This window comes from Sebastes fasciatus, chromosome 20, assembly GCF_043250625.1.
Source record: "Sebastes fasciatus isolate fSebFas1 chromosome 20, fSebFas1.pri, whole genome shotgun sequence".
In the NCBI taxonomy this organism is placed as follows: domain Eukaryota; kingdom Metazoa; phylum Chordata; class Actinopteri; order Perciformes; family Sebastidae; genus Sebastes; species Sebastes fasciatus.
In genome coordinates this window covers 11,761,743-11,775,132 of record NC_133814.1, presented here as the reverse complement: position 1 = coordinate 11,775,132, position 13,390 = coordinate 11,761,743, and the positions used below count along the sequence as shown (strand labels likewise).

Sequence of the window (13,390 nt, the reverse complement as noted above, 5' to 3'; positions counted from 1 at the left end):
AAAATATTCAAATACAGTTACAATACAATTTGTTTGTGATGCTCAGTACTAACTCAGGTTTTCACACAATGCCGTTTGTGGAAATATTGGAGGTTTGCTTATATGCAGCTTGCACATGCTGTGTTAGGTGTGCAGTGCTTGGTTGGTTTCCGAAATGAAATAAACTTCTTTCCTTTGGTTAAACAAGTCTATGATGAGTTTAGGCTTTTTGTTATACTTTGTTTTCTTTTCAGATTATAGCAAAATGTAGTTTTATGGACACAAAACAGCTGGCTAGAAACCTAGGGTGTGCATGTAAATCCCAAACAGAATATCCCCAGTTAATATTGACTATATTGTATCCCCTTTCCACCATCCTCTGCCATTGACCACGCTTTTCCCAATACATTATTGAAGCTGAAGTTATCATTTTTGCATGCATATCCGTTGTTTATTATGGCAACACTGTTCCCCTTTTAAGAAATGGATTTGACCTCGGTGAGCACCATACTTTAAGAGATCACATGATAAATCCTAAGGAGGTAGAACACATGAAGTCACCATTTCTGTAACCTCACTGTACTTATCTTTTGCTTTTCTTTTAGGGTTTTTAGGAATATATCTTTTACAGATGTGTTTTTTAACAATTTATTTGCATAGTTTTGTGTGTTTTCTCACGTATTTGCCTCATTTATTACACAGGTGGTGACTTCATGTGTTCAGTTCAGACAACTTTATTTATCCCCAAGGGGGCAATTAATTTGTAGCATTCCCAGTCCATACATCCATACATACAACAGACAACCAATAATTACTTAAGTCAAAGGAAACATATTAAAGGCACTGGGCAGTTAGAGGGACAAGTAACAATAACAACCAAATAAATACATAGGATTATAGCAATAAAAGCCATAATCTGTGCTTGCTCTCTGCGGTCACAGATTTCGATGGTGACAGATTTCGGTGTAACACCAGTTTTCCTTTATGGGAATAATGAGACAGTTAAATAAGAGCAACAACTTGTTTCATATTTCCCCGGTACAGTCTTTACCCCATGCCTTCTGTAATCCTCCCGTGCTAAATGGGACATTATGTTCATCCTCAGTGTTCGTCTCTCTCCTCAGTACCTTCACTAGCTACAGCTTCACAGCTAGCTCGGTGTTAGCTTCACGAGCTAACGTTAGCCCGGTCTGAACTTCTCTCTACCACACACACACCGTGTAAACTACGATACAACTACATTCAACCAAACAATACGTTAAACGACCCGATATTTCACAATATAGCGGAGTGTCAAGAGTTAAAGACTTACAGTGAGCAGGTAGAGGTAGAGTTAAAGTTTAGAGTTAGTTTGTTTTCTCAGCGGGTGAAACTTTTTTTGTTTTGTGTGTCACAATCAATTGTGTCCGTGTTGAACCATCCCCCGCCCTTTCCGGTTTGGTAAAGGTAACGTTACAAAAACACGTTTATCACTCTTTAATGTTACTGTTATATATATATATATATATATTATATATATATATTATATATATTATATAATATATATATAATATATATATATATATATATATATTATATAATATATATATATATTTATTATATATACATATATTATATAATATATATATATATATTATATAATATTTATTATATATATATACATATATTATAATTATTATATATATATATAATAATTATTATATATATATATATAATTATAATATATATATATAATTATAATATATATTTATTATATATATAAATATTTATATACAGTTCTGGAAAAAATTAAGAGACCACTTCAAAATTATCAGTTTCTCTGGTTTTACTATTTATTGGTATGTGTTTGAGTAAAATTCAAATGTTTGTTTTATTCTATAAACTACTGACAACATTTCTCCCAAATTTCAAATAAAAACATTGTCATTTAGATAATTTATTTGCAGAAAATGACAACTGGTCAAAATAACAAAAAAGATGCAGTGTTTTCAGATCTCGAATAATGCAAAGAAAACAAGTTCATATTATTTTTTAAACAACACAATACTAATGTTTTAACTTAGGAAGAGTTCAGAAATCAATATTTGGTGGAATATCCTTGATTGTTGAGTCACCCAACAGCAATGTGAAAGACTGGTGGAGAGCATGCCAAGACGCATGAAAGCTGTGATTGTAAATCAAGGTTATTCCACCAAATATTGATTTCTGAACTCTTCCTACACTGCATCTTTTTTGTTATTTTGACCAGTTGTCATTTTCTGCAAATAAATTATCTAAATGACAATATTTTTATTTGAAATTTGGGAGAAATGTTGTCAGTAGTTTATAGAATAAAACAAAAATGTTAATTTTACTCAAACACATACCAATAAATAGTAACACCAGAGAAACTGATAATTTTGAAGTGGTCTCTTAATTTTTTCCAGAGCTGTATATATTTATTTATTTTTATATATATATATATATATATATATATATATGAATATATATATATATATATATAGATTTATATATACAGTATATATATACATTTAGTCTTCACTGGTTCCCAACCTGGGGGTTAAAACCCCTAAAGGGATCCCTAAAAATCTGAGGGGTCGGTAAATCAGAGATAGGAAATACAATGGAAATCTATTACACATTTATTTTACAGATTTAAACATTTAGAAAATGATATGGATACTTGAAATACTGGACACTTTCACCTCCTGTATGTGATAATGAAAAATCACACTTTGGCTGGACTGCTCAGAGCTACAGTCTTGTAAAGAAGGGTCAGAAATAAACATAGCTTAATTTTGAGTATGGTACAATGCATGGTACTGTAATACTATGATGAAGTGACACTGTTTACACAAAAAACATTTTATTTCCTCAACTAGCAGATGTATTTGGGGAACATTATCGATAGATATTTTAGTATTCTGACTGCCACTTACTAACTACACCTTTAAAGGTTCTGACTGATATAAAAGCATAATGAATATAAAGCAGGTCATAATTAACAGAAATAATTAAGCAAACTTTTATAACCTCTTTGACCCTCACCCCAAAAAACACATGCAGATGGGGAAAACTTTGTTATAATTTTACACACAAATCTAAAATATACAATGCGAACAAAAATACAAAATCTTTATTTAGATATATGGTACAAGCGATCAGCAAATAAAGATTTTGAATATGTGATTATAAGCGATTGTTTTTCTCCAATACAGCCCACAGTCCAACATAACATGCGGTGAAACGTGTCTTCAGCGTACAAATCAGAGAAAATTGAAGCGAAACTCCTCCTTTGATGGAGTGAAGACAAAAGCGGACGTCTCCTCCTGCGTCTGTGCTTTCAGGTCTGTATCCTGTTGCAGGTTCTCCTCTGTGGCTGCTGTCTGGGTTTGGACCTCAGCCTTCCGGTGGAAAACAGACTTCTTTGGAGAATTTGGCACAACTTTGACCTGCGATGATGCGATTTCTGTTGGGATCGGAGAAATCTGTCATTTAACAGCGCTTGGCCTAAACTTAAAAAGACCTTTCATAGATCATGAGTAATTTTTAATGTTTAAATCACTGCTACAATTCCACTCACCGCTCTTAATGAGTTTGTACTGCTTGCTCTTCTCCTCCTCCATTTTCTTCCTGTAATCACCATTCATGGCTCTCATCACCTGCCTCTTCTTGGCCAGAGGAGCTTTGGAGCTCTGGAGAGTTTTCAGGGCACGTGAGGCTTCCTCCTCTGCAGGGAGAAAATATCATATTAACATGCGTGCTGTATCTAGATATGCTAAACATTTGACGATGTGGAAGGTTAAACGTCATACTCTGTTTCGGTGTACCCTTCTGGGTCTTCATTCCCACTTCCAGCTGCTCGATGCACCAGTCCAGCTGTCTGTTCAGTTGCTCCTCTGCACTCTGAAACACACACGGTCACATTCAGACATCAAATCAACTGGAACCCACCATTAAAATTACTTTTAAGGTCACCATTTCATACTGACCAGCTCTGCATCCTCGCCTCCTTGACTCCCCTCGGCTGAACTTGCCGTCTGCGGTGCCTCGGTGCTATCTGAGGAGTTTTTCTTTCCAGATTTCTTCTTCTTCTTCTTCTTTGCTTTTAATTGCACTGACGGTTCAAGTGGAGACGGAGAAGGCTTTTCCTCTTTGACACTTTGTTGGCCGCCCGGAGAGGAAGTGTCTGGGGTCTCTGTCGTCTCCATGTCTTCCACTGGTGGAACAGGAGGAATCTGAAAGTTGAAGGCAAAAGAGGTGCCTTGTCCTGTGCAGGATATCCGGCTCGCTGCTAGTTCGGTCTCGCTGTCTGGTGGAGATGTTTTCTCCTGAAGTGCTGGAGGGTTAAAGTTAAATGTGAAGGGGTTGTCACTGCAAGTCCAGACGGGCTGCTCTGGAGCGGAGCTGGTTGACTTTGGTTCAATATCTGTTGAATGAACATAAAAACACACATTAGGATACTTCTGGGGGCACTGATTTTAAGTTGCATTAATTACCTCAAAATTTAAATGAAATTGTAACAGATACACACAAATGTATAATATAATCCAACATCAATGAAAACATAAATATAATAAGCTAAATAATATATTCAGACAAACCGAATCAAACGATTTTAATCCACATTTTGTTCCTCAAATGCGACCTATAATATCTGTTGAATGAACATAAAAACACACATTAGGATAACTTACTTCTGGGGGCACTGATTTTAAGTTGCATTAATAACCTATTTAAATTAAATTGTAACAGATACATACAAATGTAGAACATAATCCAACATCAATGAAAACATAAATATAATAAGCTAAATAATATATTCTGACAAACCGAATCAAACGATTTAAATCCACATGTTGTTGCTCAGATGCTTAATCTATAATAAACCACACATGTTCATGCAGCTGGATAATAAATGCATTTAGCTTATGCTGAGTAAGATCTGTAATTAAGTTATAATGTACCTATAAACATCAGCCTTTCCTCGGTCATGCTGATTCTTGTAAAAATGCTTCTATTTTCATTTCGGTGAAATCATGTTGTGTGTTCAGTAACTCACCTTCCGGTGTCACCTGAGAATAAATCTGTCTGGAAACATCTCCACAACGCTTGTCGTTCCGCTTGGTGGTGTTCTCGTGACCCAGTTAGTTGAGAGAGAGAATTGACAAAAACTGTTGTTTAATTAATAATCTGTATGCCTCACTGTGTGGAAGAGACTGGGATCATTCTTTTATGTGTCAAGAAACACCAGGCTTGACTTAAACATTTTTTACTTAACTTTATAAAACAAAATGTAACAAATAAATAAATATATAGATATACATTTACTGAATTGTATTAAAAAAAATAAGCATTTACAACTTGGTAAAACATCCTCAAAATTAACTGAAATTATAATTCAAGTGTAAACTGTTTTAATGCAATTGGTCAAAACTTAATCAGGAATTAAAATCCCAATATATAATGTATATAGTATATAAACATAGAATTTAATTAAATAGATTGGTCCTATTGTCACCGATATCCAATCCAGCTATTTGAGTCAGTATCAGCCCGATATCTGGGTCAGTATCGGTGCATCCCTAGTTTTAATCACTAAAAACTAAAAAGACACACACACAGACTTTGCAGACTGATTTTATGTTGTTGTTTTTAAATGAAAAATAAACGAAGACATGGAAAATGTGTAAATATGGATGAAGGTCACCATGAATGAAAATAAGCTAGTTTTCCATCTTTTACAGCCTGAAAACAAAATCAAAAAACAAAGGTGAGGTACAAGATAATATGTGAAGATATGACTGTATAAAAACAGAAACAGGTCTAAGCAATATAAAGATGACAACAGTAAACCAGATTTGCAATCATAAAAAAGCTGACAATGTACAGTATGCTAATAAAGATGTCTTCAGAATAACAGGAAAGAGCAATCTTATGAATTACAATGAAACAAGCAGAATTTGTCACCAGTGTGTTGGTGGGTGGGTGCTCTCTGTATCAGCTTCCAGTTGAACCCTCCTCTTTCAACACAGGCACAAAGGATCAGACTGTTGTGTCCTAAAGTCTGTTGGCTAATGTTTGACCACAGTGTGGGGTGTTGCCTGAACACATGTTGAGCTAAAGGGACACTAGCAATGTGTGATATCAACAGATTGATCCATCCAGGTTCTGTCAGTAGAGGCATGATGTTGAATTTGTTTGTGATGCTCAGTACTAGCTCAGGTTTTCACACAATGCCGTGTGTTTTTTCCTTCAACCATTTGTGGAAATAGTGGAGGTTTGCTTATACGCAGCTTGCTCGTGCTGTGTTAGGTGTGCAATGCTTGGTTGGTTTCCGAAATGAAATAAACTTCTTTCCTTTGGTTAAACAGGTCTATGATGAGTTTAGGCTTTTTGTTATACTTTGTTTTCTTTTCAGAATATAGCAAAATGTAGTTTTATGGACACAAAACAGCTGGCTAGAAACCTAGGGTGTGCATGTACATCCCAAACAGAAAATCCCCTCTTAAAATTGGCTATATATTATCCCCTTTTCATCATCCCCTGCCATTGACCACGCTTTTCCCAATCCATTATTGAAACTGAAGTTATCATTTTTGCATGCATATCTGTTGTTTAGTATGGCAACACTGTTCCCTTTTAAGAAAGGGATTTGACCTCGGTGAGCACCATACTTTAAGGTAAGGCAAGGCAGCTTTATTTGTAGAGCACATTTCAGCAACAGGGCAATTCAAAGTGCTTTACATAAACATTCAAGAACATTGCGACAAAGTGCAAAAGAACATTAAGACATAATTAAAACAGTTATAAAAACACAAAAACATTGAATATTAGAAAATAAAAACAAGCTAAAAATAAAGCTAGGATAGAAGCTAAAATAGAATATAACACACAAGAGTAAAAGCTCTACGCAGTATAAGATCATTATCTGGTTTAATAGGGACAGTGCAATATGTTGCATATGTGTAATATTGGACTATTGTCTGTGCAATATGGGCAACACGGTAGACGGTGCAGTGCACTACCGGTGCAATACCTGCCATGGTGTGTGTGATAGTGTGTGTGATAGTATGTGCCATTATGTACATGGACTGTGTATGTGTTTCTGTTTCTGTGAAACTGTTTCCCTGTCTGATGTGGAATTGTTTATTATTGTTGTTGATGCTGTTTTAATTTAGTGCTTGTAACTGCAGTTGGACGGAGTCCAGGAAAAATTTCCCCACAGGGACAATAAAAGTATATCTTATCTCTTATCTCTTATAATAAAAGGCAGCAGCAAACAGGAAAGTTTGAAGCTTTGATTTAAAATAACTCAGAGTTGGAGTTGGTCCTGCAGGTTTCTGGGAGCTTGTTCCAAATATTTGGTGCATAAAAACTGAACGCTGCTTCTTCTGCATGTTTAGTTCTGACTCTGGGGACACTAAGCAGACCTGATCCAGATAACCTGAGAGGTCTGGATGGTTCATAACATAGCAGAAGATCAGAAATGTATTTTGTCCCTAAACCATTTAGTGCTTTGTAAACCAGCAGGAGTATTTTGAAATCAATTCTCTACCTCCAAAGAAAGGCCCTTCTTGTTCCAATGTACTTCAAATGTAATAAGCAGTGATCCTCTTTAGCTCCTCCTCCTTATTTCCCTCCTCCAATCACATTCCGTCAGGGATTTGAGTTTGGACCAATCCTGTTAGCTCAGGGGGGCGGGACATTAAACGTCACTCCTCCTCGGACTATAAATACCGACTCCAGCTCCTCCCCCAGTCAATGTAGACGACTGACGCGTAAAGAAGAAGAAGAAGAAGACACTCACTGTTTCAACCGGAAAATAAACAATACAAGGTAACGTAAGAGCATCAACTACTAAGTGTTGTGTTATATCTACATTAAGGTGTTTAATAGTCATCAACTACATGGTGAACTTTAGTTTCCAGGCTGTTAAGAAGCGTTTTAATCCGGTTGCTAACGTTAATCAGTCAGTCCCTTGACAACAAAACAGCGCGCCATAGCGACTCAGCTAACGGTTAGCTTTATTTAAAAATACTCTGTAAACACTTTACTCATCAAGAAACACGTGTTAGTACAAGTATTAAACATACACTTAAGGTTTACTTCACGTGAATGGGTATGTTAAATTGGCTCAGATAGCTGCCTGTGTCTTCATATTGATGTTGTTTAGCTTTAGTGGGAGCTAACTGGCGCCATTTTAGCTAGCTTTACATCTCTAACGACAGCAAAGACACGTGATTGTGTGCTGGAGCTTAATGGTGGCGCGGCTTTATTAGATGTGTTTTGTTTAATTCAAAGCCATCGGTGTGTCTACAGAGGTTGTTAGTATGATCTGCATAATAAGAAGCGTCCAGTGACAAAATTCCCGCCAACAAAAACGTGTGATAGTTTCCAGTAATACTGAAAATATACACCAGGAAATGTTGTTTAATGAGGATATGGGTCATAAACTAGTGTCGATGGTGAAGTTGCTGCTACAGTGACAGTGCTGGGGCTGTAAACTGGATCAGTACAGATTATAATATTGAGGACAGTGTTTATGTAATTTAATTTGCTGTTGACCTCATTCTTTTGTTGTGTTTTTTTTTTCTTCTATTCCTGCAGGTGAATTATGGCTCGTACCAAGCAGACCGCTCGTAAATCCACCGGAGGAAAGGCGCCCAGGAAGCAGCTGGCCACCAAAGCTGCGAGGAAAAGCGCGCCATCCACCGGCGGAGTGAAGAAGCCCCACAGATACAGGTACAGACATGTTCATACATGTGCTCAGATTTCTGTGTTAGTAGTGGTGTTATTGTGGTTGCAGTCTTGCTACAAATTATATAAAGACTGAGGCAACACATTATAGCACTAGTACTGACTGCAATGATACAATGAGTTTGGGGTCTTAATAAGATAAGATATTCCTTTCTTAGTCCTGCAGTGGGGAAATGTGCAGTGTACAGCAGCAAAGGGGATAGTGCAAAAAAACAAGATGCATCAGGTAACACAGTACAAAAAAAAGCTAAACAAAGTAACAAAATATGAACCATTTAAATAGAAGGAAGTATAAAAATAGGAGCAGTATATACAGTATTGACAATAAACAGACTATTAACAAAATTGCACAGGTGGAAAATGATATTGCACAGTGAGAATGAAGGAAATTCTACTGGAAAATATGTTATTGTCAGTTTTTGATGTATATGTGGTCAACTGGGAGCAGTGTTGTGGTTGTGGAGTCTGACAGCAGCACATCACTTGTTGTTTTTGTAGGCCTGGAACTGTTGCTCTGCGTGAGATCCGTCGTTACCAGAAGTCCACCGAGCTGCTCATCAGGAAGCTGCCTTTCCAGCGCCTTGTGAGGGAAATCGCTCAAGATTTCAAGACAGATCTGCGTTTCCAGAGTGCAGCTATTGGTGCTCTTCAGGTGAGATGGCATTTAATATTTTTTACACTTTTTTTTGGCACTTTGTATAATTTTTTTCGCGCTCATTTGATTAATGTGTAACTTTGCTTTTCTTCTGCCCACGTAGGAAGCCAGTGAGGCATACTTGGTTGGTCTGTTTGAGGACACCAACCTGTGCGCTATTCATGCAAAGAGGGTTACCATCATGCCCAAGGACATTCAGCTGGCCAGGCGAATTAGAGGGGAGCGTGCATAAATGATTCATTGGATTTTATCTTTTTAGTGGGGGGTGGGTGGGACTGACTGGGGTTTTTGTTTTGTAAATCTTGGAACTATTACCAGCATGTGTACCATCTTAATTTGTCATTTGTAGATTCAGGCATGTTTTTCTTTTTGTACTGTCATTTCACTCTTTACTTTCTCCTCGACTGTCCTATTCACTGTAGAATAGAGCTTCATATCTGAAAATGCTGAAAAACAAAATATTCCACTGCCTTTCTCAGGTTTGCAAATCTATTTTAGAATCCGTACCCTTTTAATCCTGTGTGTGCATGTCATAGGATTTCTTGTCGTGCTGTAAATAAACTTTCCGCTACCTCAAGTTCTTGGCCTCAATTGTTATTCTTTTGACTGAATTGATATATGAATACATATGCTTTGGATAGATAAAAGGATTCATACGTTTTTAAATTTAGTATTTCACTTCCATAGGGTTGGGGCTTGTAAAGAGAAAGGGTGAGATAAAAGCAGCAAACACTTGTAATGCAAATCAAGCATGACATGTAACATCACTCTCCCTTTGTTAGATGGCATTGAAACTTGTAAAGTATACATTGAAATAATACTGTGATTTAGAGCTGCAACAATTAATCAATAAGTTGGCAACTATATTTATCGCTAAATTGGTTTTAGTAATTTAAGTCAAAATTCTGATTCCAACTCCTTAAAAAAAAACATTCTGACTGAACTGAACTGGTATACAGAAGACATTTGTGGACTTCATCTTGTGCTTTGGGAAACACTGATCAATATTTTGACATTTTATAGACCAAATAACTAATCAATTAATTGAGAAAATAACCATTAGTTACAACCTTATTGGTGTAATTACAATAAGTACATTGATTAAAAAGGTAGACGAAAACCAAGTTCAGTGGATTCAAATCGACACATTTTAATCTGAATGTTCCGACCACTCAACTGAAACTTGAATGAAGGCAATGTATGGTCTTAAAACAATCGATTAGAAATCTTTTGCTGAGAAAAAATAAATCATACGTTTCCATAGTACTGGACGGCTTCACTGCTACACCTGCAGTGTTGTCAAGCAATTAGTCGGTGCCACAGCCGGAAATACTACAGCCACACATTTCACAATAAATATAACCTGAAATATATACTGTATATACACATCTTAAGTCCCACATTTGTTAACTTGATTTATTTTGGGCTTCCTCCTCTTCTTCGTCTGGAAGCAAGGCGGGGAAACGCTCATACAGCTCCTTCTCCAGCTGTTTATCAAAATCCGTCTCGCTTCGAAATGCAACCCACAGCATGAAGCTGGTGAAAATCAGGATGATGGGGATTACTTTCCGCAAGGGTCGCTGAAACTGGCTCCCCATTGAGCGTTCAACTTTCCAGGTTCGGTGACTGCCTTTACTGGTGGAGAACTTGATGGGCGTATTGTCCACCTCGTTGTTACCATCTTTGGACTCGGCTGACGTCTGAGAGCTCAGAGCTAGAAGGCGCACGCTGTTCAGTCTGCTGACAAAGAAGAACAAAAAAAACATCAGTTACGACTGACTTAGTGGAAAATAACTTGTGTTTGTACTAAAGTATAATTATGACATACTTGTACTTCAATTGAGTATTTGCATTTTTGGAGACTTGATTTACAGATTTTACATACAAAACCTAACATTTATTTATGAAACATGATGCATCGTTATAGATTAAACTACCCAACAGTGTACATATACAGTAGTTAAAATGACCTACTACAACAGTAAAATCAGGTATCGATCTCAAAATCTGTTATCGGTCTTTTAATAATATTGTACACCTCAATTTGAATGTGTCTCCTATAGTTGACCAGGATGTAGACAGTGACGATGCCATCATGAGACAAATCCTGCAGCTGCTCCATTGACAGTGAATTATAAAACAAATCCTATAGGACACTGGCAGCACCCACGATTATCTTATATGATCCAAGTCATAACTTTAAGGATGACTTGGAAGCAGTTAAAACTCATGATGTAATATATCCTAATTTAAACATCTATATAAGTACACAGAAAGTCACTCAAGGTCACTGTCAGCAAACCAACTCAAAAAAATGTGTCATCTGATGACAATATCAGGTCCTGGTGCACTGAATTACACATTAAGGGGATTCATATTTTGATTTGCTATAACAAAGTAGTGGCAACTTGTCAGCAAATTGTATTTATTTACTGTATTGTTATTGTTGTTATATATATATATATTTATTTATTTTTTCTAATTGTTTGTTATCACTATTCTGTAGTCATAATATTTATTTATATTAATCTTGTCTCTAGATGGAGGCTTCAGATAAGCCCAGTGGGTGTTTTGCCTCTTCCTGCACTGCATATTATTCATTTATTTATTTGTTATGTTGTAAAGTCTTAAATTGTGCAAAATAAATAAACAAATAAACAAAATACACAAACTAATTTTAGTCAAATACTGTGCTGTATTTTTAGCTAGCGTGGTAGTTATCCACCAAGAATAGGACACAAATAGGGTGAAGGGTTGATCAAATAGTGACAGTTTAGGTGAGTACTCTACAGACTGAATATCAACATTTGTGACCCTATTTGTATTTATTTATTTAACCTTTATTTAACCAGGTTAGTCCCTTTGAGATTAAGAACCTCTTTTCCAAGGGAGACCTGGCCAAGACACAAAGATGCAGACACAAAGAGATAAAAATACAATTCACAAACACTAAAAGCACTACAAATTTGCATTAAAAGAAAACTTTATTTTATCCCAAATTAAATATATGAACAACATCCCAAGTTGTAAATAAACTTGGGATGCTGTTCATATATTTAATTTGGGATGTAAATAAATCTGGGATCATTCTATGACATATGAGTTATTAGAGGAGAAGTGAGAAAGGGGTATGGAAATATAAGTTTTACCTCTACCTACTCCTTTTCAGACACTATTACTCTTGTTTTGTTTAATATTATTTTGTATCTTTTTTTATTTATTTTTATGTTCGAAATAAAGTCTTTTTTTCATTCATTCATTCAACTATCTAAAGACAAATGGGGGGGACAAAAAGGAAGACCATTTGTATTTATGGTGTCAGAATCTTTTGGTTAACAGCCATCAACGCTTGTGACTCTAATACAATTGATTTTAAATTACAAATTAATTATGGATTATGACACCCAGAGCAACCAAGATCCATTTGTTTGTGTGTGACCATGCAAAAGAAAATACTTGCAGTGACAACACAGCTTAAATGTCTTATTATCTGTAGTGCACAGAGTTGGATAGACCATGCACTACAGTTAAAACCTTGTCATTGAACCACTATAACAGAGTCAACATGGTTCCTATAATAAAGCAGATTTACACACATGATACTCACCCAAAGGTAGGTGTAACCTTATAAACGGTTCGACTGAAAGCAGCTCTTGTCAGACCGGTGAAAACTCGTCCTGCTATTGTAGACATCTCGAACAACTGGTCATTTTTCAGGACACACCCAGACTAAAGTCAAATAAACTGAAGGTTTACTTATCAAACGCACCTTGTTGAGGTCATGTAACTCATTGTTGTGCAACCTTCAAATCTTTCCGGTGCCGCACTACCGCTGTTGAACTCTGGGTTCCGGACTATTCCACTATAATTTATAGAGGGATGTCTGAAATCACTCCACACAATTTCAGTCTGCTTCATCAAAAATATTATTATTATTACTACTATATTAAATTATTATTATTATTATTATTATTATTATTATTATACGGAGCTCCC

General features: G+C 36.1%; 3 protein-coding genes across 4 annotated transcripts; 1 reads left to right on the top strand and 2 right to left on the bottom strand.

Moving 5' to 3' along the window:
• Positions 1 to 2,828: 2,828 nt before the first annotated feature.
• c20h8orf33 (chromosome 20 C8orf33 homolog) lies at positions 2,829 to 5,068 on the bottom strand. Its single transcript, XM_074619510.1, has 5 exons — positions 4,947 to 5,068; positions 3,972 to 4,408; positions 3,795 to 3,885; positions 3,563 to 3,709; positions 2,829 to 3,448 (listed from the first exon to the last, which is right to left on the bottom strand). Exons 1-5 carry the CDS (start codon positions 4,972 to 4,974, stop codon positions 3,246 to 3,248), a joined length of 906 nt encoding a protein of 301 aa, XP_074475611.1. The 5' UTR covers positions 4,975 to 5,068; the 3' UTR covers positions 2,829 to 3,245.
• Positions 5,069 to 7,661: 2,593 nt separating this feature from the next.
• h3f3d (H3 histone, family 3D) lies at positions 7,662 to 9,971 on the top strand. Its single transcript, XM_074619511.1, has 4 exons — positions 7,662 to 7,818; positions 8,590 to 8,724; positions 9,238 to 9,391; positions 9,498 to 9,971. The coding sequence occupies exons 2-4, from the start codon at positions 8,597 to 8,599 to the stop codon at positions 9,624 to 9,626; spliced, it is 411 nt and encodes a 136-aa protein (XP_074475612.1). The 5' UTR covers positions 7,662 to 7,818; positions 8,590 to 8,596; the 3' UTR covers positions 9,627 to 9,971.
• Positions 9,972 to 10,519: 548 nt separating this feature from the next.
• On the bottom strand, positions 10,520 to 13,241 carry uqcc4 (ubiquinol-cytochrome c reductase complex assembly factor 4). 2 transcript variants are annotated; one of them, XM_074620297.1, is made up of 2 exons: positions 13,002 to 13,241; positions 10,520 to 11,134 (listed from the first exon to the last, which is right to left on the bottom strand). In XM_074620297.1, the coding sequence occupies exons 1-2, from the start codon at positions 13,085 to 13,087 to the stop codon at positions 10,801 to 10,803; spliced, it is 420 nt and encodes a 139-aa protein (XP_074476398.1). In that variant the 5' UTR covers positions 13,088 to 13,241; the 3' UTR covers positions 10,520 to 10,800. The 2 variants fall into 2 exon arrangements, with proteins under 2 accessions (XP_074476398.1, XP_074476399.1); XM_074620298.1 differs by having other exon boundaries at positions 10,520 to 11,131.
• Positions 13,242 to 13,390: the final 149 nt, after the last annotated feature.